The 27,762-nt window shown below is 38.8% G+C and overlaps 1 protein-coding gene across 1 annotated transcript; it reads right to left on the bottom strand.

Moving 5' to 3' along the window:
• On the bottom strand, positions 1-10,082 carry PHYHIPL (phytanoyl-CoA 2-hydroxylase interacting protein-like). The gene is made up of 4 exons (XM_009706007.1): positions 9,890-10,082; positions 4,778-4,952; positions 4,232-4,349; positions 1-691 (listed from the first exon to the last, which is right to left on the bottom strand). Exons 1-4 carry the CDS (start codon positions 10,052-10,054, stop codon positions 157-159), a joined length of 993 nt encoding a protein of 330 aa, XP_009704309.1. The 5' UTR covers positions 10,055-10,082; the 3' UTR covers positions 1-156.
• Positions 10,083-27,762: the final 17,680 nt, after the last annotated feature.

The following is a 27,762-nucleotide window of genomic DNA, read 5'->3' as shown; positions in this document are numbered from 1 at the left end:
AAAGAGGGAGAGAAGAAATACTAAAAATGCTATTGGAGATTTTGAAGACTCGTGTTTGCTTTTGGTGACTGCGGCATGTGCATGCTTCTGACAAAAACGTCTGACTATGGAAATGGGCAACAGAGGTTTGAAGGCTCCTAAGTAATGAGGGAAGTTCTAACGTCCAACACTGATATTGCAGGTCTTGCAGCTGGGATCTTTCTTTGCGTTAGCAGTAGACAAGCTCATTAGTTGGTGACCAGTAATTTCCGCAACAGTGCCGAGGGAGAGATCCACAGGATCAGTGTAAATTACTTCCAAAATAACATCCTGGGCATGATGGTAAACCATGACGCCATCTTCTTCATCGCAGGTCAGAAATTTGTTATCTTTTATATTTAGTTGAGGAAGGCGCTGCTTGCAGAATTCGTCTCCTGGTGATCCAACAGGGGCAATAACGAGAATGACGTAGTGGTAGGCTGTGTACATGCAGTAGAAGTCTCCAAAGTACAAGTTAGTATTTGGGTTGAAGAGTTTTTCAGCTGCAATCTCAAACCTGTATCTTCCATAAGGGGAATCCTGTGGTGGCTTCCCAGTGTTAAACTCGGTGTTGCAGCTAAAGAAGATGCCTTCCAGCTTCCCGCTGATTGGAGAGCCGTGGCTGCCACTGTTATCCTTAACAGAGGGCTGCATAGCATTCCCATGATGCTCTCTACAAATGAATGACTGGTATTGTTTATTTTGAACACATCTTAAAGAAAAAGTGGAAAGTTAGGACGTCATGTTGTTTGGTAACAGTACTGAAGGGACACAAAGGAAAACGGTTACACTGAAAACTGTGGTTAGTGTCATGATCTGAGGACCAGACTCGGAAAGAGCTAGAACAACTCCCGCTCAAGGGGAAAATCTGCTTTTCCAGTCTGGCTTCTCTGTCAGCTGTGAGCTGTGTGGCTATTATATGCAGGCAAAGAATAGCACAAACAAAAAAGCCCCCAACCACCAATATCTTTAATTAGCTGATTTGTTCAGCCTTCCACTACAATTCTAACAATAAACACATTTTAGTTTAATCACACATTGAAAATTGCAAGTCAATCTCAATAAGCTGAATATAATTTTTGTTAATGTATATTTTTAGCATAGGCAGTATGTATTTCATGTAGAGAACTGCCAGTGAAAGTTATTTCTGAATAGTGTTTTTTCAGAGAGCTTGTAGGAAGGAATGTACTGTCTGCCATAGTTTCTTTCCCCCAAATGATAATTTTGGGTCTAATTTGTCTACTGCTGACTTCAATCAGAGCAGAGCTGGGCATTTTAGGTATTATTAGCAAATTAGGTAATTTGATTAGTTTCCACTGTGGTTGGTATCCAGCTTCTGCAGTCACTAGTCCTAAGGGGAGAAAATGTACAAGACTGATTTTTTTTTTTTTTTTTTTTTGCAAGCTGAGCTCAGTTTGGTTCCAGTGAAAAGAAATGTTCTATGTAACAAGTGAATTTTTAAACTCCTAAATCCTAAATTGCACTTAGCAGCATCAAGCTGCTAAATTTAGGGGAATGGTCCAAAACACCCCATCTAATCCTCCTTAGCACCTGAGATTTTATGTATAGCAGGATGTTCCCCAGAACTTGTGTCCCACACCTCTCTGGAAGTGCCACAGTGACAGCTTTAGCTTGCTCTGCACCTGCAACCATGTGAGAGCAGAAAGGGAAATATTCCCTTTTGTAAGTAAATCCTGCAAAACACCAGATTTACTAGACAACCTTAGAAAATGCCTTTATACACATTGACAGACTAAAAATGCATGACGCTGAAGAATCTTACATCCCCCTCTTGCTTTACTTTTACTCTTTTTTTCTGTTTTTACTACTTTCCTTTCTTCCTTTTTTTTTTTTTTTTTTTTTTTTTTTTTGAGGAGAAGGGAAACTAGACAAGAAAGCCAGGTCTCCCTCTGCTTTTAACTTGCAACAGCTCCAGGTAAAACAGTGCTGTGTGGGAGAAGGTTTTACTTGGTTAAAGCGGGAAGGCAGCAGTCAGAGCAAGCAAATTCAGTGTATACATACAAAACAGCTCTAAATCAACTCAGTAATGTCTCCAACTGCGATTTTTTCATTATTTCTAATCTTCTCAGCGGCATATCTTAATTTGACTCTCAGATAAATGTCAAAAGTTTTCTGGGCCATTCAAACACTACATAGTGATTGTCTCAAGCCCTATTTCACAAGACATTCATTGGGGTGGGGGGTACAATTGCTATTTCATGGCTGAAGCGACTAGGGGGGTGGGTGGGGCAGGGAATCAGCTTGTGAATAACCACCGCCTCTGCAACCTGAAAAGCCAGGCTTCTTGCAGTTCCATTTCTGTGGCAAGATACTGACATCCAGTGGCCAATTAGGCTAATTATAGGTCACTCTTCCTGGGGATGTGAGCTGCTTTATGGCGCTCCCAGCAGAGGTAAGCAGCAGAACGGCTTGAACACTACTTACAAGCTCACACTTCAAACCCTATGTTTAGGGGTTGCAGCTTCAACACCGTGACAGTTGCTTGTTTGCCAACGCTACTAGAGTTATTCGATAAGCTTTTTCAAGCTTGTTTACTAGTTATGACACCGTAGAGACCATTGGCAGGCATGGTATGACAAGGAATTTTTCCTAAAAGGAAGCATGTGGTTAGAGTTTTTAACATAACATTCAGAAGGGTGTATTGTGGAAGGACTAGCCCTTGTGACCATATTAGCACATTTCTGATCAGAAAAGGCAACCATCAGACAGTTACAGGTATTCTAGCTTCATACTGCCCTGGTAACACACAGCTGTTTGTCTCTTTAACTAGCTCACCAACAAGGGAAAACGAGCTCCTCGCTATTTGTATTCAACAAAGAAAGAACATGATAGGAGGGAGGGGAAGAGGTACAGTGCAGTCAATTAAAATCACATCTGGCAGAACAAGGCCAAAACCGCAGCTATAAACGCACCTGAATGGCAGTTTTCAAAGCTCTATGAACACAAGGGCAGGTGCACTATGATTACATAGCTGAAAACAAGTCTATATGAGAACCAGAACCACCACAGGCGTTTCCCTTCTGCGGTATCTAGTCCAGGATGGCAGCAGAGATTTGCAAGGACCTCAAAGAGCCTCAACAACTGCAATTGATTCTCTACTTCCATTGAGTTTTGCAGCTCGCTTTGTCACTATGTGCAAGAAAATAATTCTTCCAAAACAGAGACGGGAAAGAGCAACCCCCATGCTCTGGAATACACAAGACACTCCTGGAATCGAGCAGACACTCATGACTACAAAATGGGAACATTTCCAAGGGTGGCGCAGTCTGCTCTTCAGAGTTGGACTCCCTCGAGTATTTTTTTTCTTCACTAGTTTTAAAAAAACCTTCCATTCTAGACAGGTACTCATGTGACACTCAGATAAAACTGGAATCACGTGGCACAGCTGCAGCCCCAACTCTCAATGGATATTAAAGAAGCATAGTCACTGCTGCCACCCTTCTGACACTGTGCTGAAACAGATACTGACACACTGCTTACCTCTCATCCATGTTCTTCTAACGGTGGCAGGTTACCTCTGCATGGTGGCTGCTCCTGCTCAGTCAGTACATGAGCTTTGACTTCTATTGAAAAGTCTTCTTTTCTATTGTAATGACGCTCCCGGTTGCATGTGCGAAGGCACACTGGGTCTCCAGCAGGACTAAGAAACCTACCTCCAGCTATCCCCTTTATTCATTCCAAATGAAGCACAGTGTTGTAAAATTCAGCCCGTCTCCCTCCCCACACGATCTGTCAATTAGCATTCAGATTGTAGAGCCCCAGCTACTACATTTGGGCATAGAAATGGGGCGGTTGTATGTGGAGAGCAAATATTTGAGATGGAACTCTTATATGCAGGCAAATACCTATGCACACAGTTGTGCACTCCTACTGTTAGACATCTCACTCTGAATTTCTTAGTACAATAGAAGTATTTGGCGACTAAACACTCCATTACGATAACAAACACTTTAATCAGGCTGGAGACCCTGTGAGTACTTCAGTTTCTGCTTCAAAACACTAACTTTTATTGCCTAATGGAAGTGGTGAGTTAAGCAAGGTGGAAGAAATTAGTTTTATTTTTCCCCTTCTTCTGAACGGGTAATAAAGCAGGCAGACATTTTGCTCTAGCTTTAGCACAGCTGCCTCCATTTACTTCTTTTCATTACTCCCTTAATTTGCCAAACAATTTTGCATATGTTTACTTTCTTACCTGATATAATCAAAGTATTCTTTGTGCTGATTCCGATAAAAAACAGACAGTTTAAGCATACGGCCTGCAATCACTTCAGCTTTTTCCAATAGCTGTGTTAGGTGCACTTTTGAATAATCTGTAAAGAAAAGAGAATCTGCTAGTAAGGGGGGCAGGAAAACCCACAATACTCTCCAAAAGCTACACAGATGCACAGACTTACAACTGGGAACAGAGCCTCAGTAACATGCCTCACATCATGCAGCAGCTATGGTGAAGCTATATAGCCTAGCACCAATTTCAGTGGCAACAGACAAATGGCAGGAGCGTGCATGCTTCATTGTCCCCACTCCTTTCCTCACAAATACTCTGCAAGCCTACAGCACCTTGCAGCTCAGGCAAACCTGAGCACATACAAAGCCTAAAGTTAGAACTCCAGTTTCCAGGTGTGACTATTGTAACTCTACCAGCCTGGTTGGTGCTGGTAGATGGCTAACCGTGACTCAGGCAGCAAAGCTACCATTGATTGGATGTTTCCTGTGATGCATGCTTCCTCAGTAATATTACCTGCTGTGCAAAATTCGATGATTTCACTCCACTCAGAAACAACATAGTCACCGTCAACTTGCTTTGATGCTGTCTGCACTGCTACTGTGTATTCTGTTCTTGGGCTCAAGAACCAGTGCCCGCGGACTGTCATAGGCAAAGGAACAGCTTTGGCCACCAATTTAGTGGGCACATCCTAATGGAAACAAAAAGACAAAACATCACACAAGTCAGCAGCACAACCAAACCAATCCACCACCCCTTCTTTTGTTGTATTTGCAATGCAATCCTCACCCCTTGGCTCTTCTATGCAAACCTTAGTTACTTCTCACAGTGTGTGGGTGCAGTAAAGTTAACAAAGTGGCCAAGGACAATGGTCTAAGGTCTGCTTCTAAGAGCTATGGTGATAACTTGCACATGTAAGTTTATTATTAGTTCAAGTGACTATAGATGGATACTACTATATATAGCCCAAATATGTAATTCAGACTAGGGCCATTTGTGCTTAAGTGTGCAAACAGAGAAATACATGCTACTGAGCACACGGATATCTTAAATTAAGAGCTTCTTGTGGTCTCAGTGACAGTGTTTTCCTTCAGCCAGTGTAACCAAACAAAATTCCTCCTGTCATCAATCAGTCCGCCTATACTGCTGTTGGTATCTTCCAAACCAAACTTCAACACAGAAAACTAAACGTGTTGCAGAGTAACTTTGTGTGTTTTATGTGTATCAAAATACCCTTCTGTACAGGAAAGGCCAGAACAAGGCAAACATACAGCCAGATAGATTGTGCCTGCCATTGCACCTCTTGCTTCCCACTCCGCCACCATTTCAGATACTCTGTTTTGCTCTTCTACTGTTGTTAAAATACCTAATTTCTACAGCACCAAAGACTGCAGCACAGACCACCAAGGGAAAAAACGGAAAAAATTGAAGAACTGGACAGTTTATGGTAGAACTGTGGGTGAAAGGTCTCACAGTGGAGTTGAATGATGCTCTGCATGGTGCACGCAAGGAGCTGTGATAGAGTGAGACAGGTATTTATTACTCTTGAATATTTATCAGTAATCACAGAATAGTAAGATAGCTGCCATGTGAAAAGTGGGTATTTTAGATAAGATCCATAGCTGTCCAGCTATAAATACTAGAACACAGTCATCCACCTATAAATACTAGCACAGTAGTCTCTTAAGGGAAAAAGAAAACAGACCTTTTCTGTTCATGATCTGTAAGCAAGACCTGAAAGATTGGGGTTTTTTTTGCTTGTCTTCTATTATGGAAAAAATATCTTTCTTTTATGGTTTTTTCTGTCAGCAAAAAATATTCTTCAGTTTCTGTAATAAGAAACTGTAAAATTAGCAGCTTGTGATATTACAAGAACAGAAATGTGACTGACTAATAATCAAGGGTAAGATTTTGTTGTCATGATTTCTTTTTTGCTAATTCTCATTTAAATCAAATAACAGTTGGGAGAAAACTTTCTCTGTAAAGGTTTTGGTTGTGCACTCCGAAATAAATAATATATAAAAGATAGAGAAAATTCACAAGGAAAAAGAAAAGAACCCCCAAATGCCATTTAAAGCTACCCGCCGGCATGATATCGCAAAGGCATCTCACTGCACTGAATTTGCTATTGCTAATGCAGCCAGCAGCTGCTGCGGTTACAATCATTAATCGCCCTGTCATCTTCTCTTTGGCTATGGTAAAAACTGCCTCCACCTGGGTCAGGTCTCTGCGCCCACAACCTGGCAATGGTTTTTGCCCCCATTAATTTTGTCAGTTTTCATGTAACATTAAAAGCCTCATTGCCCTCATGCGTCAAAGCCTTACCTTCCAGCTGTGTATCAGGAAACTCTTCTAACTGTACCAAAAAAAGGGCAGACTACCTAAAGCCTCTTTAAACAGAGGGTTTCATCTCTTGCACAGCTGGGGAGGAGGAGCAGGTATATTGCTTTTCATAACTCTAATCTGTTGTCCTTTTTCTAAGCAAACACTTTTTTTTTTTTTTGAGGTCACTATACTGACCTCAGGAAAAAATGTTCAAACGTTCACATTGAAATTCCTCCGGGGATTCTCCATTTCTTCCCTTCCTCTCTTTTCTGCTCAGCTCTCGTCCCTGGCTGAGCCCCCAAAGAAGTGCAAAGGAGGTTATATGCCAGCTCAAGGACAGCCAGGATTCTGGAGTGGCAGATGGCTGCCTCACCACCAGACAACTCTAAAGTTACCTATATGGCAACAATTTCCAAGAACAACCTGGAAGCACTGAGTAACTAAGCAGCAAGGTATACAAGTCATACTACCTCTCTCCTTTTCGGGAAAAGTTGCCTGCTTTGCAGTCCCTTTTCACTACCAAAGAAGTAGCTTTCAATTTTCAGCTTTCTCCCATTATCCTTCCCTTTGCCAGGTCTGCTTGCAGGACACATTGTGGGAACTTAGCACACCCAGGTTCTAGTTCTAGTTCTGCTGAATATCTGAGCCTCATTTCCTATCACAGGGGAATAACCATACTTCCATATCTTAAAAGAGAGGGGAGGTACGCAAATTACACTGAGAAAAAGATAAAGTCTTATTAGAATTCTAGTCTTTAAATACTACTACCACTACAAACCTCCTCCTTCACAGACATGATGACAACAGTCATAAATAATAAAACTATACGCATCCTAAATATGCTGAATTATACTTTACATATTTGCCAAGAGAAAAAGTATTGAAAGGATGAATCATCCATGTATGCTCTCCTGGGTCCACAAGGAAACAAACAGCCCCCTTTCCTAAGAACCAGCATCTATCTATCTATCTATCTATCTATCAGGTTAAGTCTATATCCCAAGTCACTTCCTCACAGCCATGTCAGCAAACTGAGACTTAACACTTAACTCTCCACAAATTAGAAAATAATTTAAGCTGGTCATCTGGGTTTATCACCTGTGAGAGAAACCGGCACTTGCAGACAGTGATTTACCCATCTCCTTCCACAGCCTGACTGCTGGATGACTCCTGAGAGTCAGTCCTAATGCTCTTTTTTGTAACTGGTAGGGCTCACTCTTTTCTTTCCAAAAAGCTCTGCTAGGAGAAGGGGCAGTGATATCCTTCACCTTCATACAACAGCTTTGTTATGAAGGCAATGGATGGGTGGGGCTGATTCAGTTCCCTCCGGATTCTGGGAGGATTCAATCCCCGGTGCTGCAGCTGCCAGGTTATCATCTCCCTACCCAGCAGGTCTGCCGTGGAGCTTCAGCTGTGAAACTCATATAACTAACGTTATAGGGAGAAAGGATGCTTGTCTCTAACCATAGGTTAGGGTAAATTTTGAATTGGAGCTATTTTTAGTTTCTCAACAAAAGCTTATTCTAGAAAGTGTGTTAAAAATTACTTAGTACTGAAGATGCATGAAAGCAAACACATATGTGCTCTGGCACAGATAGCTGTTAGAGTATTCAGTCTGCGCAGTTCTCCTGCCCTCCCTGTCTGCTGTCTGGATTTCCATCATTCTGGCCAGGGGAAAAAAAAAATAAATGAAAAAAAGCTTTACCAACTCACTAACACAATTAGTATCAAGAAATTTCAAGTTGATTCTGACAAGACATCCAACTTATCATTTTAATTGATAGACTTTAGTTTCCCGTTCTTACAAAATCAATTACCTCTCTCCTTTGACTAAAGACTTCATCACAGTAAAAAGCTAGGGAATTGCTGAGAAACACAAAATAAATCTAATGGTTTATCTTTATTACACTACCAATAGCCTTTTTTTTTTTCATCTCCATTTTAATACTAGTCTAATCACTGTGATACAGATTTTGAAGTGTATAAAGTGTTTGATCTGCTAAGGTGGCTCTACCTTTTATAAAAACAAGTTTTACAACTTCATACCAGTTTGTGCATGAATGAAAAAACATGTAGATTAATAAAATGAAATAAATTAAAAAGAATCCATCCCAGTAAGCATTTATATTAGAAGGTATATTTATTCCTGCAGTATAAAATGCGAATTCAAATCCAAAGGCTGTCAGTCCAAAAGTACTAACAGTAAGAAAAAACCAAACATACCCTACCTTATTTGCTATTACAATTAAAAATGGGTCATAATAACTGCCTATTATAACATTAAATTAGGTAGTGCTTCACAAGCTGGTTCCTAGCAACTGCAACATCTTGGCCAAACATGTAAAATTCTCGATTTCAAGCAGCAGAGTAAGTGATTTTTCATTACACTTTAATGAATACGTTACTTCCAACCACATTTAAAAAAAAAAAAAAAGTCAAATAAGAAAATGTGAAAATCACACACCTGCTATTAACAGAAGTCACAGGAAAAATTCTCTCACAATAAAAAGACTCAGTGAAATCGGTGGAAATATTTCCTGGCTATCCCAGTGTCTTATAAACCAATAGTAATTTAGGTGCTGATAGAATTAGATCTCCCATATTTGCCTGGATGGTTATTTGTGCCTTGGCAAGCCTTGTCTTTTAGAGATATTGTCAACATTGTTTTTAAATTTGCAGATGATTGTGTTGCTTAATCTTCTATCTCATTCTGTGTTTCTCTAGACATCTCAGTATTTCAGCTGTTCTGTGGTCAAAGCAAATTTTGCTAGATTTGATAAGTACGGATTCTGCAATTCTGGCTTGAGGAAAGAGGCCAGATGAATATTCAGGTCACAGTGCTGAATGCTGCAAACTAAAATTGCTGGAAGCCTTCCTAGAAGTGCATTTGAATTTGTGACTCTTCCGTTGAAATGACATGTGTTGCTCTCACGAGTCTGTCACTGAACAAGGACAGGCACAAAATACAAAAATTGTTTAAATAATGATTAAGAACTAGTCAGGAATAAAAATGCCTGTCTTGCAATACATTGTACAGGTTCCAAAACCATTTTCAAATGAAATAGAAAAGGTAACATTCAGTCCTCTATGAAACAAATGTATTTGTGTGTACATGCACATAGGCTAGAGACAGAGAAGGTACTCTGAGTAAACAAAACAAAGTCAATCTGATTAATTAAAACCCACCTTTGCAGGATATCCAATACCTGTTTCCCATGGTCTGGCTTTGAAAGGTTAATAAAACATTGAGATTCATCTACTTAAAATCAAGTATTTCCACCTTAATTTTTAAATTAAAATTACCTTGTGTTTAAATTTGTTGGAATTCTTGTTCTCTTTCTTGTTGAGATCAATGAAGTAATGAGTAATGCGGTCCTTGGATTTAGAATCCATGTCCCAAGAAATCTTGAAGGAATCACATGTGATGTTACTTATTTTGATGTTGTGCGGGACTGGAAGTTCCTCCATCTCTGCAATCCCACTATCTTGTGATTTATTCCCTGCATAAAAAATAAGCATGTTTCATTCAGCCAAAGACTTATTAGATACCTGTTTTCTGTGCTCCAATACAATCACATCTCTGAACAGCCTTTTCAAAGTCTCATAGGTGGTACTCAGAAGCAAGTATGAGGTACAATTATGCAAGTCTCAATATCAGTGATGGGAAATATTGGAAAGGGATGAAATTCCTCACATGAATAAGCACTAACAACATGTAAACAGGCTGCATAGACTGGCCAGTATCACAACTGTGTGCAGTTGCAGTTTGAGAATAAGAAACATCTGAAGCCATCAGGTGCTGCAATGTTTAGTTAGGATGCCAGGAACATCCACAGTTAACATAATAGCCCTATCTGTCAGTGAAATAAATCCAAATAGAAACCATATTCATCCTAAACCTATTTTTCAAAAGCATAAAGTAAAACCAATCTCTTAAAGGTTTACAGATAGTGTATCTATACGTACATAATGTATACGCATATATGTAATACTGTCTCCTTTGCAATGAAACAATTAACAGTGATCACTTTGTTAAGCCACAGTAAAAGGGACATACACACCAATTTAATTTTCTGGTCTTTATTCTCTCTATTCTATTTGCCCAGTTGAGACCCTGCAGTTTTCTTGGGAAGTTTTTTCTAATTTCTCTAAGTGCATATGGGAGATGAACAAATGACCACAGACTCCAAGAAGCACCACAGGTTCTAAAATGAGGTCTTCCCTTGGTTCCCAAGGCAACCTTGTAGTAGAGCATTCTGTGAACACTAGAACTCAGAAACATTAGGGGACCTTGCACTACATAAGACACAAGTCAAAAGTGAACACACAATTAAAAAAAAGCAGAACGATGAGAAAAATGAGTGGGTAAAAAGGAAAAAATAGACAGGGTGATATAAGAGAAGGGGTAAAGAAACAGCATAAAAAAATAAAAATCAAACATAGATAAGAATAGAAAGAAACAAAGGAGAAAAACAAGGCTAATGTCTGTGTAAAAATGAGAGGAAAGCTCCCAAATTCTGTCCAGATGAGAAAGATAGGAAACTCATTCAGAGATGTGAGGTCACACATTGTCAGAATTATTTTTAGTCACATCTAATTATAGAAAAAGATAGTATATATACTTCCATCATAACCGATAAAAAACCAGACATAGAAGGTGAGTCTAGTCAGTAACAATAACAAAAATTTGACTTGGAAAACACTGGGGACATTTTAACCTCTCAACACAAGCTATCAAAGAATTATACGAACATCTCAAGGCAGGAATATTAAGCTTGGCCTGACTGTTCAACATTCTCCTCATGGATACACGAAATTCAATCAGAGAGTCTGCAAAATCCATAGATTTCCAACAAGTATTCTGAATAAAGTAATTTTACTGATGATTTCAAGAACCAATAATAACACTTCTCTATTTTTGTTCCATTTTATGCATTCACATGCAACAGGTTGTCTATTCCTCAAACATCCTATGGCTTTTTTTTTTTTCCCTTTTCAACTAATATAAAAGTCAGTGCATAGTCTTGCTCAAAATCCTACCCTATTTGTGTCATCCACAATGTCATTTTCCACAGCAGCATTGGCTGCAATAGACTCAGAAATATCAGTCATTACTGAAAGCTTTCTGTTCATATGAAATACTTGGTAAATGCTTTTCCCAACATGAGATTTCAGAAAGCCAGCAGGGAGAAAATGGCATTGCTTTCTTTTGTAAGTATTTTGTATTTGAAAAAATGACTGAAAGCTCTACCAGGTACACTCAAAAGGCTACATATGATCGCTCTTCCAGGAGTGAGGCTCTGTGTTTAAGCAGAAGATGGAGCGATGCTGCTGAGGTTCTCAGACCTCCTGGAGAGCTGGACGGACGCAGATCCCAGCACACTGAATGACTGAATAAAGACCTGAACAGATATGCAGTCAGGAAATCCAAGCCATATATAGCCACAATACATTAACGTGCAACTTCTTTCCTTCAAAAGTGAGCTTCTGTACTCCATACCTATGGGCCTCAGCCATGTTACAAGCAACCAAGGTAGTTTAAGCTTCAGGATAGATGTGCAAAGCAGTAATGACCATTGACAAAAAGTAACAGAGATGAAAAAAGATTTTTGAGCACATCGATGACAGTCAAAGAGCGAAACTGCTTCTGTAAATGGGTATTGTTTTCTGCACAATTCTTGCATTGAATGTCTGGCAGACATCTTTAGATGTCTGTGCTCCTGATCTTCTTAATTTCTTTGCTTAAGAAGTGAATAAATAGTTTAGGTAAATGTCTAGCACAAAATCTCCAGGTAATTTTTAGCAACATTTTAATATAAGTCTGAGAAAAAGAAACCGCTTGCATTTCTAAGTGCTAAGCTATCGCTTTTTTTGTGATCAAACAAAATCAAAAGTAAATACTTTTCTGCAATCTTTAAAGCTCTTCAAAAGTGGAAAAAAAATAATTTTACAGATTTTGAAATACAAACAGAACACAAACAGAATATGAAATAAGAAAGTAAAATACCTCACAATCATCATCAGCTTCCCTTTTATTTAGACTACGAAGTATCAGTGATATTTGTAATGCGTACTTATATTTTGATACACATTTGTGTAGTCCTGAATGGCAAAATCCATTGAGTTGGCAGGCAGTAATAGGAACATGATAATGATACATAGTATTAATAAGGAGGATGATGATTCAGTGTGTACTGGTAAATGCTGACTTTTGAATAGCAGTTGGTGTACCACTGCATGGGAACAAGGGAAAAAGGACACAGCATGAAAAGCATGCTCTTGCTCTCTTAGATTGGGCTGGTCCTAGGAACCAAACATGCAGGTGACCAGCTTTGCCCACACAGCAAACACCCTAGCATTCAGACCACCAAGAAATTTTGAAGAAGCATTCTCTTGTAAAGCGTAAGCTCTAACTGAGAATCTGGGTCCTGTAACAGCTAGTGCTTTTCAATGTTGGGAACGGCGTTCTGTCCCGAGACGTACTGGAATATGACCTAAAAATGTGAGAGACAGTGCTTGACATCACCGCACCCTAATTAACTAGAAAGAAATGAAGATGACAGGATAGCACAGAAGGACAATAAGAATACCCTATCCAGTCTGGTAATGTATGTACATCACTTACAACAACCACATAATGTGGAATATTTCCATTAGAGTTTATCAATATTATAAAACCACTACAACTACTATAATATATAGTTATATAATTATAAGACAGAATAGTAGGAATGGGCAGAATTTTCAATAGCAGAAGGGTAACTTTGAGCTAAACTTGGAAGTCAGGTATTTAAGAAAATACCACTATCTGCTGTTGAAGTGGGGGTTCAACTACAGTCTGATAATATTGTCAACCAAGCCACTTAAAAACGCTGGCTGCTACAAAAGGCTGCTTAGCAGCCCACCTGCTAGTTAAAACTGGAAACTTCAGGTGTGTGGTAAGTGAAATATAGGTGTCATGGAGATCAACAACTGACAAATATAACTGACTAAAAAGGTAACGTATTTGTACCTTGCCTTTTTTCCATTTGTACTTTGGTGAATATTTTGAATTGGTTTTCATACTGGAAAGCATGACCACTTCAGGCCACTTCTTCTCTATACCATGATCAATTTAAAGAACAGATCATCAGGAAATAGGATGTCTACTAAAAGCAGAAATAGCAGCTGAACTTACTCAAAACCAGCATATAGTTGCCTCCAAAACTCCAGCTGAAAGGAAGGTGCTGCTGTTATGGGTGGGAAAATAGGTGGAGAAGGCCTTAGAACTGGCTGCTTTCATGTTCGTCACTTTGCCACTTCACTGAGGCTCAACTGATCTTTCTTTGATGAAGCATCACAATACAGGCAAAAATTGAAAATGAAAGTAGCATAAGAAATGTTGCTCTGAACCGCTCCATATCAAATGAAAATAGATCAGCTTCCAGTTAAAATGGCTACTTCATTTTCCACATTCATGTTGCTTCCACACTGGAAGCCACTGCGGCACTGGATAGAAACACTGCTTTCAGGTCTCTTTTGGGTAGAAACTTATAGAAGAGCTAACAGGTCTGTAGATAGTAGACCTGGTCTCCCCTGCCAAAAAGACTAGACATGTCATCCCTCTGTGCTGCAGAAACACCTGTTTCAACAAAAAAAAATACCAGTTCACTTTTAGAACAAGGAAAAGAGCCCAGTGATTCTTGACCCATATAAGAAGTCGTCAAAGACCACTCATGTGTGCACAGGTCACACTGGAAGCATAAGACTTTAAATTTCTTCAAAACCAAAGAATAAATACAACATGCCAGCTTTACTGAGATCAGCTGGAGAACTGCAAGATTAATGTTTTATGCTTCCATTCACAGGCTTATCTCTCTCTGCCATATCCAGAGTTAAATTTCAAGTTAAATTGTCTAATCAATTTTAAAGCAGCTATGATACTTACTGCTGCAGCTGAGCCAAAATACTGGCAAATGGGTAACAAACCAATTTTATTTATATACACAGACACACTTAATTTAGTATCCTCATTATATCTTCTATTTACATAAATTATCTCTGAATGGGAAAAAAAGGGCAGAAAATTCCCATTGAACATTCATGGCTTTCATCTGTCACTATTGGAGACAAATGATAAGACTTGGAAATTGGTAAGTCTACACTGAAAAGATCTAGAAAAGGATTTTTTTTTTTTAATTTGTCTTATCACTTAAAACAAGCTGAACCATTACATCTGCAGTAGTGGAATGATGGTGGAAAACAGCCTTAACACAACCTCTGATTGGTAGTTACTGAGCATTCACAATCACTGAATTTTTATAATTTTAGAATACTTGATCATTTTTTTCCTTAGTTCTAAAAATGCAGAACTTCACAGCAGGGAAAGGGAATACGTGTCTACAGATTTTTCATTCCACAGACAAACTGTTTATGTTATTCCACAAAATAAATCCTGAAAGGGCTAATTTGTAATTCACCCTCTAAGCATGCTTAAGCTCACAGAAATTAGTTCTATGAAACTAGACTATTAAAATAATACATTTCTGGGTTCCTGTGACCTTGCTTACAGGAGTTTTGACCCTGATGTTATCCTGACAAACACATTTGTGCTATTAAGCATTAACAATAGAAAAAAATAACTGAAGCAGTATGATATACATTTAATGAACATAAAGAATCCATATACGTACATCTGTATTTCCCAGAGTTTGAATATAATTAATCATTTGGAAACATTAAAAAGACGGGTTCACGCTCAAAGTTTGTATACCAGACACGCTGCAGTATGCAGAACTCATGCGATTTGTATTCAGCGATCAAATCACACCCTCTTTGTTGTAACTCCATCCATAACACTAATATGCCACCTTTCACAGCATTAACTATGTAGCTTGCTGCACTATGCAAGCATGAAAAATTGTCCATCAGTCAAGAAACAAATTCACAAAAACCAGAATCTGCAAATGACTGAATATAATGACAAAACAGCCATCCATCAACAGGGGAAAAGCTACAAATACTACAGCCATGATGAGTGTGATTGCTTGCACTCAGTGTGAAGTAAACTTGTGAAATATTCATTCAACTGCAATGATGTCCATTACATCTGGAGAAATTAAAAGAAGGCAGGGCTGGGTGAAATCCTTTTCTCTGCCGAAGCCATGAAAGTATCCCTTCAGTAATTATGGATGACAAAATATAGCCGTAAAATATTACTATTTATCTGCAATTCAGACTTGGATACTATTTGGATTGCTATTTCCCCTTCAGGGGGTTTAGATTCAACCAATTCAGGTATTTGTCCAATATCTGGACAAAAGTAATTTATTCATTTTATATGTGGAAAAAATGTAAATATCTAAACAGAATTTGGAATAAAGGGGGGCTGTTTGAACCATCACTCAACCAAATTCAGAGCTGTCCTAAGTAGCGGGGGAAACTTATACATTCCTGAAGTGACGTAAATGTGCTTTATATCACAGAGCCCAAACACGCCAGCAGAACAACCAACAGAAAAGAGAAGAAAGTGATAAAATGGCTTTTCCTTGCATTACCTTAAATTCTCTTTGTCAACTGTGTTTCCTGCTAAGGCTTCTGTCCCTCAAAGATGCAAATTACATCAGCTTAATGAAGTGTAACTTACATTTTCATTTAAACCCATTATGAATCCCCCTCAACATGTAGAAATAAATTTGCCTCTTTTGGCATCACACTGGAAAATCTCCAGTTGTACGGACAAAGACAAATCATCCAGTTCTAAGTTTCTTTGTACTCAGGGATAAATCTTCAGTGTCTTTAGACTCATGTTGTGGGAAACGTGGACTTGTGATGCTTTTGGAGCAGACATTCAGAAATAACTATTATGCCTCTCCTAAGCTGCCAGCACCATTGCCATGGATCTTTGAAAACATGTTCCCAAAGGATTTGTAAAAAACATTAAGGCATTTTGGGCTGTCAATCTGTACTTTGTAAATCTCATACTTGTCCTTGCGTGTGAAATGGTTGCTATTAAGAAGTTTCTTTAACTGAGGGTGAAACTCTTTGCATTTAATATGGTCTAGATTTAAAACAAAACACAACACAAACAGTGGAATGCTTGTGAGTGATAGCTGCTTCCAGTTACAACCCTGTCTTTTCCAGCTGTAAGTTACACTGAAACATCCTACAAGCCCACTCATCTTGCTACCACATTCTCAGCTGAGGAGGTGACAGCTAAGTACTTGAGGACAGCAGTTTCTTAAACTTTGACTTCACAATGATTTGCAAAAAACATCTGTTCAAAAGCTCAGCTTAATTTTCCAGAAGACATGCATATATTCAGAGATTTCAAATAAACATATTGTTAAAAGTAATGGAATATAATAATTTCCAAAGAACTTAACTGAAAAAACAAAACGTCACTACTTCTCAAAGTCAAGGCACTCATTTAAAGCTCAATTAAAACTTGGTAGACAAACAGCAGAGTAAATAACAGGTCCTACTCAAATTCTATCTGAAGACTGGCTGTTCTCTGAATTTACCTCTAGCTGCAGCAAAGAAAACAGCTCAAGACACTTTCAAAAAATGAGATCCTTTGGCATTTGTACGATAAAAAATGGCTTTGTGTTGGGAAAAAAAGATGACAATGGAAAACCAGGTGATACAAAATATATATTTTACAGGGACTATACAGACAGTAAAGAAAACTAAGCCTACGTAACATGCCAAGCTCCCGAAGAACCTCCACCTCTAACACTGACCTGTGGCCCAGGATTGAAAGTTTGCTACACAAAAGAACGCCTGGGTTCAGTGGTAATTGTTCCATTCATCCAAACTGCGGCTGTCTGTGCTAAAGCAACTCAAAGCAGCCTCTAGGTTGCTGCAATTTTTTATGGAAGGTAAGACACCCAGAAGGTACTGAACTAACTGGCAATGCCAAAAGCACAAGGAAGCCCTGGTGATATCCTACAGCCAGCAACTGGGAGGAAAGCCAGTGGAACAGTTGTCATGACACCTCTATGTCACCACAATATTCTCCTACACTGATGTAATTTCACTCATCTGGTTCACCTAGTTTGGGGTTTATCGGGGCTGCTGTCATGCAGAACACAGCGCACCGAGTGCTGCACTGTACTGTCTTTAGAACGACACACAAGACATTAACCCCTGCAGCTACTTCTGTGAAGTGTCAGCTCCATGAAAATGTAGGAATTTGATAAAGGAAACGTGACTGAGGTTCGTGAGCCAGAAAGTAAGCAAGGTGAGACTGTACCCACATAGCACGAAATTAAAAACTAACACTGGATCCTTAATATGTTCTGAGAAGATATCTGAAAATCAAAAGATATGTAGATGAGGATGAGAGGTATATAGGAATAAACTATAAGTTAAAGCAATTTTTGAGACCCTGAAAGATTGTGTTTACATTATACAGACGCCAATAGCAGATGTAATAAACATATCAAAAGCCAAACAAAATCTTATAATACAAATCACATTTTTTAAAAAATGTCACCTTTTTCAGATCTTAACACATATCCATTGAGGAAAACAGAAAGCGGTTTTCTCAAGTTAACATTTTCAATACAACGAGAGACATCAGCTATGACCTTATGAAGTAGAAATATTTGATGAGAAGGGATCAACTTGACAAAGAGCACCTAGGTACCATGACATAAGAAATCCTCTTACTAGATATTGATACTAACAACTGAAATCAACTCATTTAGAAACAGTAACTCTGATAAAATGAACAGAGACATTTTTACATCTTCTGAAATGAAAAAATTTCTACCCTTCCTTGTCTTGATAACTCAGCTGATTGGTTATATATCAGCTCTTTAAAGGTAAAATATTAAGATTGTAATTCTAGAAAACTGATATAGACAATACTTGAATCCTGTAACAGACTGAATTCTCCAACCTACTGTGGAGGTATTTTATTTCCCCAAAAATTCAATAGGAGGGAGAATTCGTCTTTCTCTATAACCACCAAAAGTGACAAAAAAATGCCAGAAAATTACATATTAGTTGCATACTTTAAAATTAACTAAGCAAAAATATAATATCATATTTTTCTCCTGAGCTCTGGAATGAATGTCAAACTGCTAGCGATATAAAATTGTTTTACAGGATCAGTACAATACGTCCCTAAGAAGCAAATAATTAACCTGAATATCAAGAATTCCAACGCTCACTGCAACACCTTGTTCAAGAGAGACAATGAAATCACACAGAGGAAATACAAATACAACAACATCTATAAAATTACCAAATCAAGGCTGTTATTTGTTAGGCCATGTAAGTGGCACTTCTCTGGGATAGCTATTCTATTTCAAAGTTCAACTTACTATCCATAACCTCCTAAGTAACATCTATGCTTTATTCATGTTTCTTTTCATGTACAAAAAATGAATAGTCTCAGACTCTTAAATGTCTCTCTTCTCCCCTAGAACCCCAATAAACTAACTCCCAATACAGATTTTATATTTATATAAGCACAATTAAGAATATATTCTAAACAAGTATCCCTGTAAAATCAATTCCTACATTAGATAAAGAGAGAATGTCTGGCTCTATAAATCCCATTACAAGGATAAACCCCTCTAAATCTTCTCCTCATTTCCTCCCTATGTCTGATACTACTGTTGTGCATTTTCTAGTAAGATAATGTGCACTCTCCCCAAAATTTTAAAAAATACTTTTGAAAATAAAGTATTACTTATTTATAACTATAATATGTATATATCTATATTTACTGAGTGTTTTTGAAATGTTCATATACATTCAGATTCTCTTGTTACTTGGTTCTAACTCAAGGCTTAATTTAGCTGTCTCCTGCCAATCTACACCATTGACTTCGGCAGGAATATTGCACATTGCAACACAAAGAGAACACAACTAGACTCTGCGAATGTAATTGTGCTGTTAGTACAACTGTCTTCAGCAGAGAGGGTATCCCAAAACTGTGCTTACGTAAAGCACTGAGCAATCTCCACGTTGTCTAGTTTCTGTATTAAAAAACTTCTCTCAGCCTCTTACAAAGGACTCAATTCTTCCTCCATCTCACATGGAGAACAAATGTACTCTACAAGTGGTCCCATGACTCAAATCAGGAGCAGCCCAGTATCTCAATCCTGCCCGACAGCAACAAACGTGCAGGCTCTTAGTTCCCACCGAGCAGGACCCTGCTCTCTCCCAAGCCTCATTTCTCACTGCCTGCTGTCAACTACGGGACTCAAACCTTGCTCTGCAAGCAGCCTCTCATTTCACGAAGGTGGCTCAGAGATCAGTTGCTACCTGACAGGAGGTGTAGTACAGCAACTGAAGGACAGTGCATAATGAAAGAAAATCATTCAGCATAGTCTGGAAGTTTTGCCATTTCCTTGAATACCAACTCAACTGAGATGCTCATTTGCCCTCAGTAAAAGCACCTGACTGTCATGTATTTTGAGATCTTGTGCTGACAGGATTTCAGGGGCTCAGCTTCCTCAAATGTGTCTAAGTGCTTTTTTTTTTCCACTGACACCAATAGGAATACACAATGCAAGTGTGGCAAACCTGACAGCTAGTAGTAGCAAACAACGAGTTACACTGGTATATTTTGCAATATGATTATGCCATCAAAACTGTAGTGCTTTGGTTTACAGCTCAAGCATTCTCTCAGTGGACAACACATGCAACATTAGGTTCAACAAGAAATTAAGTGTATCTGTACAGAGAAGGTTACTATAATTATTAAGCAGAAATCAAATAGTTCCATTACAACATTTCTGTCGAATACAAATTTTGGTTTAGATACAAAATTCTCAACGGTGGATTTGTTGGGCCATAAGTACTTCTTTGATGCTAAAGATAATAAAACCCAAACATGTCTTTGCTTCTTAAAAATGACAGTAGATACAGTAACAAGAAAAAAGCAGGAACAACATTCACTCCTGTGATAAGACCACAGACGTCTGTGGAATTATACCTGGAATAAATTTTATACAAAAGATGTACCCTCTAATGCAAAAGCAAAGGGTGCTGACCAAAAGATTTTATACATATGACTTGCAACAATGTTGATGTGCGACATTGGTAATGTGTACTACTGTGGAAATGACTAATACTCTTCCTATGCTAAGAAAGAAGAAAATACTAACAAAGACCAACATCAACCTTGGGTGGTGAGTCTCCTCAGGCTCACTTTCCATTCAGTGAAGAAAGGCAGTTTCCTAAATGGATAATCTGAGTACCTACAGTCAGCTCTCACACTTAACTTTGCCCTGGAGGAGTCTAATTCTTTTCAGAGACTAGAAAGGGAGGTCACAGAAGTTACAAGCTAGCTGAAGTTACCCTTTGTAATTATTTCCTAAATTACATTTGTCAGCTCCCATGATGCAACAGCAATCTCTGATAATTTGCAAGATTCCCGTCAAAGAGAAACAAGAAAAAGAACATGGGGAAAAAGAAGTATTACACTGCAGCCAATTTCTGAACTCCCATAGCAAATACACATCTCACTGACCCGGAAATATCCTCTGGACTGATACTTTAAAAGGGATAAACTTTTCAAGAATAATTTATCTGAATTTCTGTGTCAAATACATCAGAGTTTTTCACTTATCCCTACAATTTTTTTCTGAAAGCACTAATACGATCAAACATCTCAGGACCATTTAAGCTTGAATGTGGATGAATTTATACCTTGCTAACTGCAATTATAGCTAAATTATTTAATAACTGTAATTTAATTAATTTTAATCAAAAATAAATAATGCATTCAATTGCATCATTAAACTAATTTCTCAAAATAACCGTTTCCTCTTTTGTTATTACTATAAAGAAAATTCAGATATATCACTGTGAGTTGTCCTCTGTTGTTATCAGCCAATTGTTCCAACTCGGTGCCAATTCTTCCTTTGATTTTTGACCCATCCTTACTTGAAGCAAAAATTGGTAACATCTTCAAAAGTACCTAAATGATTTAGAAGAGTCTTACTGAAACCAATGGGATTTAAGCTGAGTTACTTGACAGCTTCTGAAAACTTGACTGCAACTACCCAACATTCATACCTATGGCTGCAAGTGAATTGTGGAGGCACATGAGTTTCACAAACCCAGTGCATAAGAGAAAACCTGACTAAAAAATCTGATCACTGACTAATATGGCAAGGCTGACCCTATTCTTTCACCAAGATTAAATTCTTATTGGGTATTGTGTTGCTTTGGAAGTATTCAGTATTTATACGCTACTCTTCAAAACTAAACCACATTTTCAGAATGTCAACAGCAGCCAAAACCCTAGACTTTCTGATAGACTGAGTACTAAAATGGAAATAAATGCAAAACTCTGTTGATACAATTACACCTTTTTAGAGTTTCTCTTGCCCCTTATGGATATTTTTTGGAAGAAAATTTTTATGAAAACTGGATGCCTCTATGCTTCCATAAAGCACTTGGTGTTCCACAAGGCTGGGCTACTATTATCCAACTTTTTCTTTCCTTTTTGTATTTTTATTACATGTAAGCTGAGGAGTGTTAACTCAGTAAAATGCTAAGTTAAACACACACATGTGCACAAGAAACTTAATTTTCACTGTGTTAAAAAATATATGGGGAAATTATGAAAAAGGAGGAATTTCATTATCACACAAAAGTATGCAACTGGAAGGTTGTGAATAATCATGCAGGTACACATTTCTTCACTGAGGACCAGAAAGACACTAAAATACCACCTAGCCCAGAAGATTAAATTGACATGCCATCATGCCTACTTCTCCCTTTTCTAAGATAGGTAGGTTTACTGATCCTACCATGCTCTAAGGACTGACCAAATCTCTGTGGTAGACAGCTGAGGAGAAGTGGTGGGATCTCCTTTTATGATCCATGAATATAAAAAACAAATAAACTGAATCAGCCGGATAAGCTGAGACTGAGTGCAAACACCACCACCAACCATCAGCATCTTGCTCTTCATCCTGTCTGCTGAGTGACTCCTATATGCAAAAAGATTTATACCAATATATGGTTCTCACTAAAGTTCTCTTAGACTGCTTATACTAAAGATGTAGTTTTATTTTTTACAGTACCTTGTAATGTTGAAGCTAAACAAGCTTCTCTGCAGCCTTCTGTGAAACAGGAATTGCAGCGTGGCAAAAATAGCTACAGCTGCACTACAACTCCTATGGGCACACACACCATTGGTTTTCACGCCTCTGACCGTCAGAGTTAAACTAGTGCACTTCTACCTTCTTGAAATCAAACAGGACATTATAGTAGGCCACAAACACTAAGCCACCACAGTACTTACTACTAATTAAAGTAATGCTTCCATTTTGTTCAGCACAGCAAGCTTACAGAACATGGGTGGTAAGTGGCTCTTCTCAGCATGTGTAGACTACAAGATGCATTTTAAAAACAAATTTTAATTAAAATGAGCATTTCTCAGCTGCTGAAAGAGAAAAAAGGCAATAAGGGATACAGAAGGCTCTAAACCACCTCCTAGCTTAATTTAAGTATCATTAAAAAATTAAAATGAACTTTACAGCCACTTACATATACTAGAATTTGCGTATAACGCATACCTTCAGTTATATGGAATTCCAGATTCATTGGGCACGATTTGCCCTCTAGGAAGCCATGCTGGCTGTCACCAATCACCTCCTTATTTTCCATGTGCCTTAGCATAGTTTCCAGGAGGATCTGTTCCATGATCTTGCCGGGCACAGGGGTGAGACTGACTGGTCTGTAGTTCCCCGGGTCTTCCTTTTTTCTTTTTCAAAATGGGGGTTACGTTTCCCCTTTTCCAGTCAGTGGGAACTTCCCCAGAATGCCACGACTTCTCAAACATGATGGAGGGCTGCTGAGCCACTTCACCCACCAGTTCCCTCAGGACCCTGAGATGCATCTCATCAGGTCCCAGGGACTTGTGCACCTTCAGGTTCCTTACAAGATCTTGAACCTGATCTTCTCCTACAGTGGGTGGTTCTTCATTCTATCAGTCCCTGCCTTCGCCTTCTGTGACTTGGGTGGTGTGGCTGGAGTATTTGCTCGTCAGCGAAGATTGAGGCAAAAAAGTCATTGAGTACCTCAGCCTTCTCCATGTCCTGGGAAACCAGGTCTCCTGTTTCCTTCTGGAGAGGGTTCACATTTTCCCTAGTCTTCCTTTTATCACTGAGGTACCTACAGGAGCTTTTCTTATTACGCTTGACGTCCCTGGCCAGACTGAATTCTGTCAGGGCTTTAGCTTTCCTGACCTGATCCCTGGGTGCTCGGACAATTTCCCTGTATTCCTCCCAGGCCACCTGTCCTCGCTCCCACCCTCTGTAGGCTTCCTTCTTGTGACTGAGTTTGTCCAGGAGCTCCTTGTTCATCCATGCAAGCCGGCTGGCATTTTTGCCCCACTTCCTTTTGGTTGGGATGCATTGCTCCTGAGCTTGGAGGTGACCTTTGAATACTAACCAGCTTTCTTGGGCCCCTCTTCCCTCCAGGGCTTTATCCCATGGTAGTCCACCAAGCAGCTCCCCGAAGAGGCCAAATCAGACAAATTTATCACATATACTTTATTAATTTAGCAGGAGAAGCCTCCACTGTCAGGTATCCAGGTGTCCTTATGAAATTCTGACCATACTTCAGACTACACTCAGACCCATTCTGTGGTGTATTTTCGGAAGGTTGCTATGTCAATACTGTTTTGCTAAAAAACAGGGAGTGATATTTTCCAGCAGACTCCTACCCTGCTGATTACTAAAGGGGCAGATATTGGAGCAGGAAGGAATCTGGACCTTCTTATGGCATGAGTTCTTTTTCCCTTCTGATGAATAAATAAGTATGCTGCCTGTGAGATTGTGGAACTGCCTATGTCTCCAAGACTAACAACGAAAGGAAACAGATCTCACAGATGAAGGCACTGATTGCATGACCCTGGCCAAGTTGCTTGGGGTCAGATTCCAATCCAAGTAACACTGCTCTGGGTCACTGGCCTAACTGCTTCAATGCTCTTCATCAAACACAGTGTAACTAAGGTCAAAGCATTGGCCTTAATCTTCTACTGCTTTTAATATTAACTGTATACTAGAGAAGTGAGTGGCCTTTCATGATTTGTGCTTTCACATGTCACTAAACAAAAGAGAGACAAACAAACACTCTCAGTTTAGTTTATTACTATGAACCTCACGCTCATACTTGTTTACCTCATTCTTATTTGGCTGCCAACAACTTGTGCCATTTATTGCAGCTGTGTCTTAATCAAAACCAAAAATGTGTTCTCTACTTCAAGTTAAGTCACATGAGTTCAAATCTAGCAAGGAGAGGCAGCCTTGTATTCACATGAGCTTTAATTTGACCTGCCAACTCGTCTGAAAACGGCAACTGCCTTGATCGCACAAGGATTTTCATTTAAGACTCACTTTTCTTTCAAGCAAAGAGAAGCCCAGAGAGGAAGGCAGAACTCACCACTTGAAGGGCAGCAGAGAGAACTCAAGGCTGGGGAACACGATTTCACTAAGCGTTTTTCTTGAGAAAGTAGGGTGCTCAGCATGAGTGGGCTTTTGTAACTCACTGGATACCGTGGCAGTCTGCAGCATGAATGAGCATTTCTTTTCTTCAGCGCACTGGTAATTGCTGTGTGCTTTCCACACAGATCTCTCATAAGGAACAGGATTTGGCTCTGTTTTACACCAGTTTGTGCTTTTTAACTGTGATTTGAAATGTATTACGTATTCACAACAGCTCATGAAATTCTACTCTGTAACTTGTACTAATTTTTTTTATTTAATTTTAATGCAGGTTTCAGACTTTCTTTCAGGCCCTGGCAAATAGAGGATGTAAGACTTTCGAGAGCCTTTTTTGGCAGGAGCCGGAGTTGTTCTCATTTGTTTAATTTTTAGCTGGTTTCCTAGGGCAACCAAACATAGTCAAAGTCTTTGGATGTGGATCTGCCACTGCTTGACTGTTACTACCTTTTGAACATCTGACAAGAGTAGAGAGCTCATAGATACCTTAGGTTGCTGCCAGTTTCATTAAGGTAGGCAAGCATGCAGAAATGAGAGAGGACCCCGTTAAATACTCCCTGTCAAGGGGAAAGCTACAATAAGTTCAAGCTTTTCACAGATACTAGAAATACAAATGACACAGCTATGAATACCGTAGTCAAAACAAATCTTTAAGTAGAGTTTTAACTACGTTAGAATTCACCCCTCACTCAGACACAGTATAGCATATAGGCTGTGTGGGTTTATTAAAAGTCTTGACTCCAGCTCATTTTCTTGTCCTGATGGCATTTGTAACAGATCTGTCATGTAGATTGTCTAATGAAGAGGAGAAAACTCAAGATGAAGTTTTGATGTAATTGAGTTAAACCAGTAACAATTCTGAACCATCAGATTCAAATCCATTGGAATGCCATGGTCCTCAACAGTTCCAGATTTATTTTTTTAAAAAGCACAGCTCAGTTGGATACTTCAGCTTCCCTTACAAAGTCTTCTGTAGTCTTACCATTCACGCTGTCAGTCAGTCACTGGGTCATAACAAGTGATCAGCCATGATCACAGTAAGAAAAATGGAATTATTACCTATAGAGGAATACCTGCACAACCTACTACAAATTCTCTAAGCCAACCAAGTCCCCTTGGGTATATTACTTAAAAAGAATTCATACTTTAATTTATTTTTCAACTTTTGTGTTTACAGCACTTAAAAGCATCTCAAGTAATGCTTTCCAACTCACACTCCCTACTATATGAGCTAAATATAACAAGCATATTAAGATACACCGAAGAATTCAGTTTCACTACACAGCTTCCATCTCAGGCTAGGGCTGACAGTCTCACCAGTCAGTCTAGGTGTTTTGCTGATGGTTTGCTCAAGGAAGTCACCGAGAAACCAGCTGAGCATTACAGAATATACAAAAATAGGAGAAGAATCAGGTTTTTATTTTTCACATATATGATTCTGTCTTCCCCGCACTTGTACAGTTATGAGAAAGCACAGAGTACTGGACACGTTCCTACTACACAGGTCATGATGTGGCACCTGGCTACTTGATGTGTCACAGAACTTGAAATTAAACTCTCATACTCTAGAAAGGCTGCCATACTCAAATTCCTGTAAGTCAAACATGATTTAAGAATTCCATGCTACCTAAACAGAGTGACAAAGTGAAGTACAGAAGCAACAAATTCAATGGGTTGAGGTTCCAAACCATGGTACAAAGCCGTTCACAGAGAGAGGAAACAAAGAAATGTACCTGGAGTTTCAGGTGCCTCCATCTATGAGGGGAAGAGAAAGTAACCTCTGCACATGGGCAGAGGTCAGACAAACCCAATAAATTGTGTGGGAAGTCTTACTGCTCAAATCTGTCCTTTCAGGAAGGGTAAGGCGGTAGCTCTGTCATCAGAGCACAGGTAACACTGACTAAAATTCCAGTATATTCCACACAAGAGGGACTGAACTTCTCTGTGATGTAATGGATTCTGTGAGCAGACAGGTGGGGATTTTTAAATCCTGTGATTAGAGATATGCCTTGAAATTACATTGAAAGCATAAAGGTTAAAAATCCATCAGAAATATTTGCGCTCTGAAAGCCACATGTTTACTACTGAGCATTTATATTAAATTACCACTATAAATTCCATCATAAAAGTGTAAGTGCATAGCATTTACTTTATGTCATCAGATATACCTTAGTAGCATTAAAATACAATCTGCTGTACACTCGGTTCTCTAATTTTATCCGTTAGCTTATATAAACTCATGTACAATTTCCCTTTACATAAGTTGGACTAAAAGGACAGACAGAACCGCATGAATCACTGCACTGATACTTGTATACTAGTACTTATGGCTAGCCAAGACTGAAAGAGCCTTTTAATATCTTTTTATTCTGCTGACTTTGAAGTCCACATGTCTTCAACTATGAGTACACATAGAAGTGAACTGCAAAAAAACCCCAAAATAATCCTTTAAAAATGTTATTTTTAGTCCGAAGTTAAAGATAGATGAAATCCACACAAACTGCAACTTAAAGAAAGACATTTCAAATTAGATGCCTATCTGTATGAAATAAGATAGAATATACACAACAAAAGTTCAGAAAATACAGTAGTTGTAAGATCTTAATCATGCTGTGTCGTGAACGCAAATTTGGTTTTACACAAAGCCTTACTGAAGCCAATGGAACAGCTCAGGGAATAAATTTATGGTACGCTTCTGACAATTGCAAATTCTCCTAA

Source organism: Cariama cristata, unplaced genomic scaffold (assembly GCF_000690535.1).
Source record: "Cariama cristata isolate BGI_N322 unplaced genomic scaffold, ASM69053v1 scaffold6978, whole genome shotgun sequence".
Classification (NCBI taxonomy): domain Eukaryota; kingdom Metazoa; phylum Chordata; class Aves; order Cariamiformes; family Cariamidae; genus Cariama; species Cariama cristata.
Note: the sequence above shows the minus strand (reverse complement) of the source record. Positions and strands in the feature narration are given on the sequence as shown.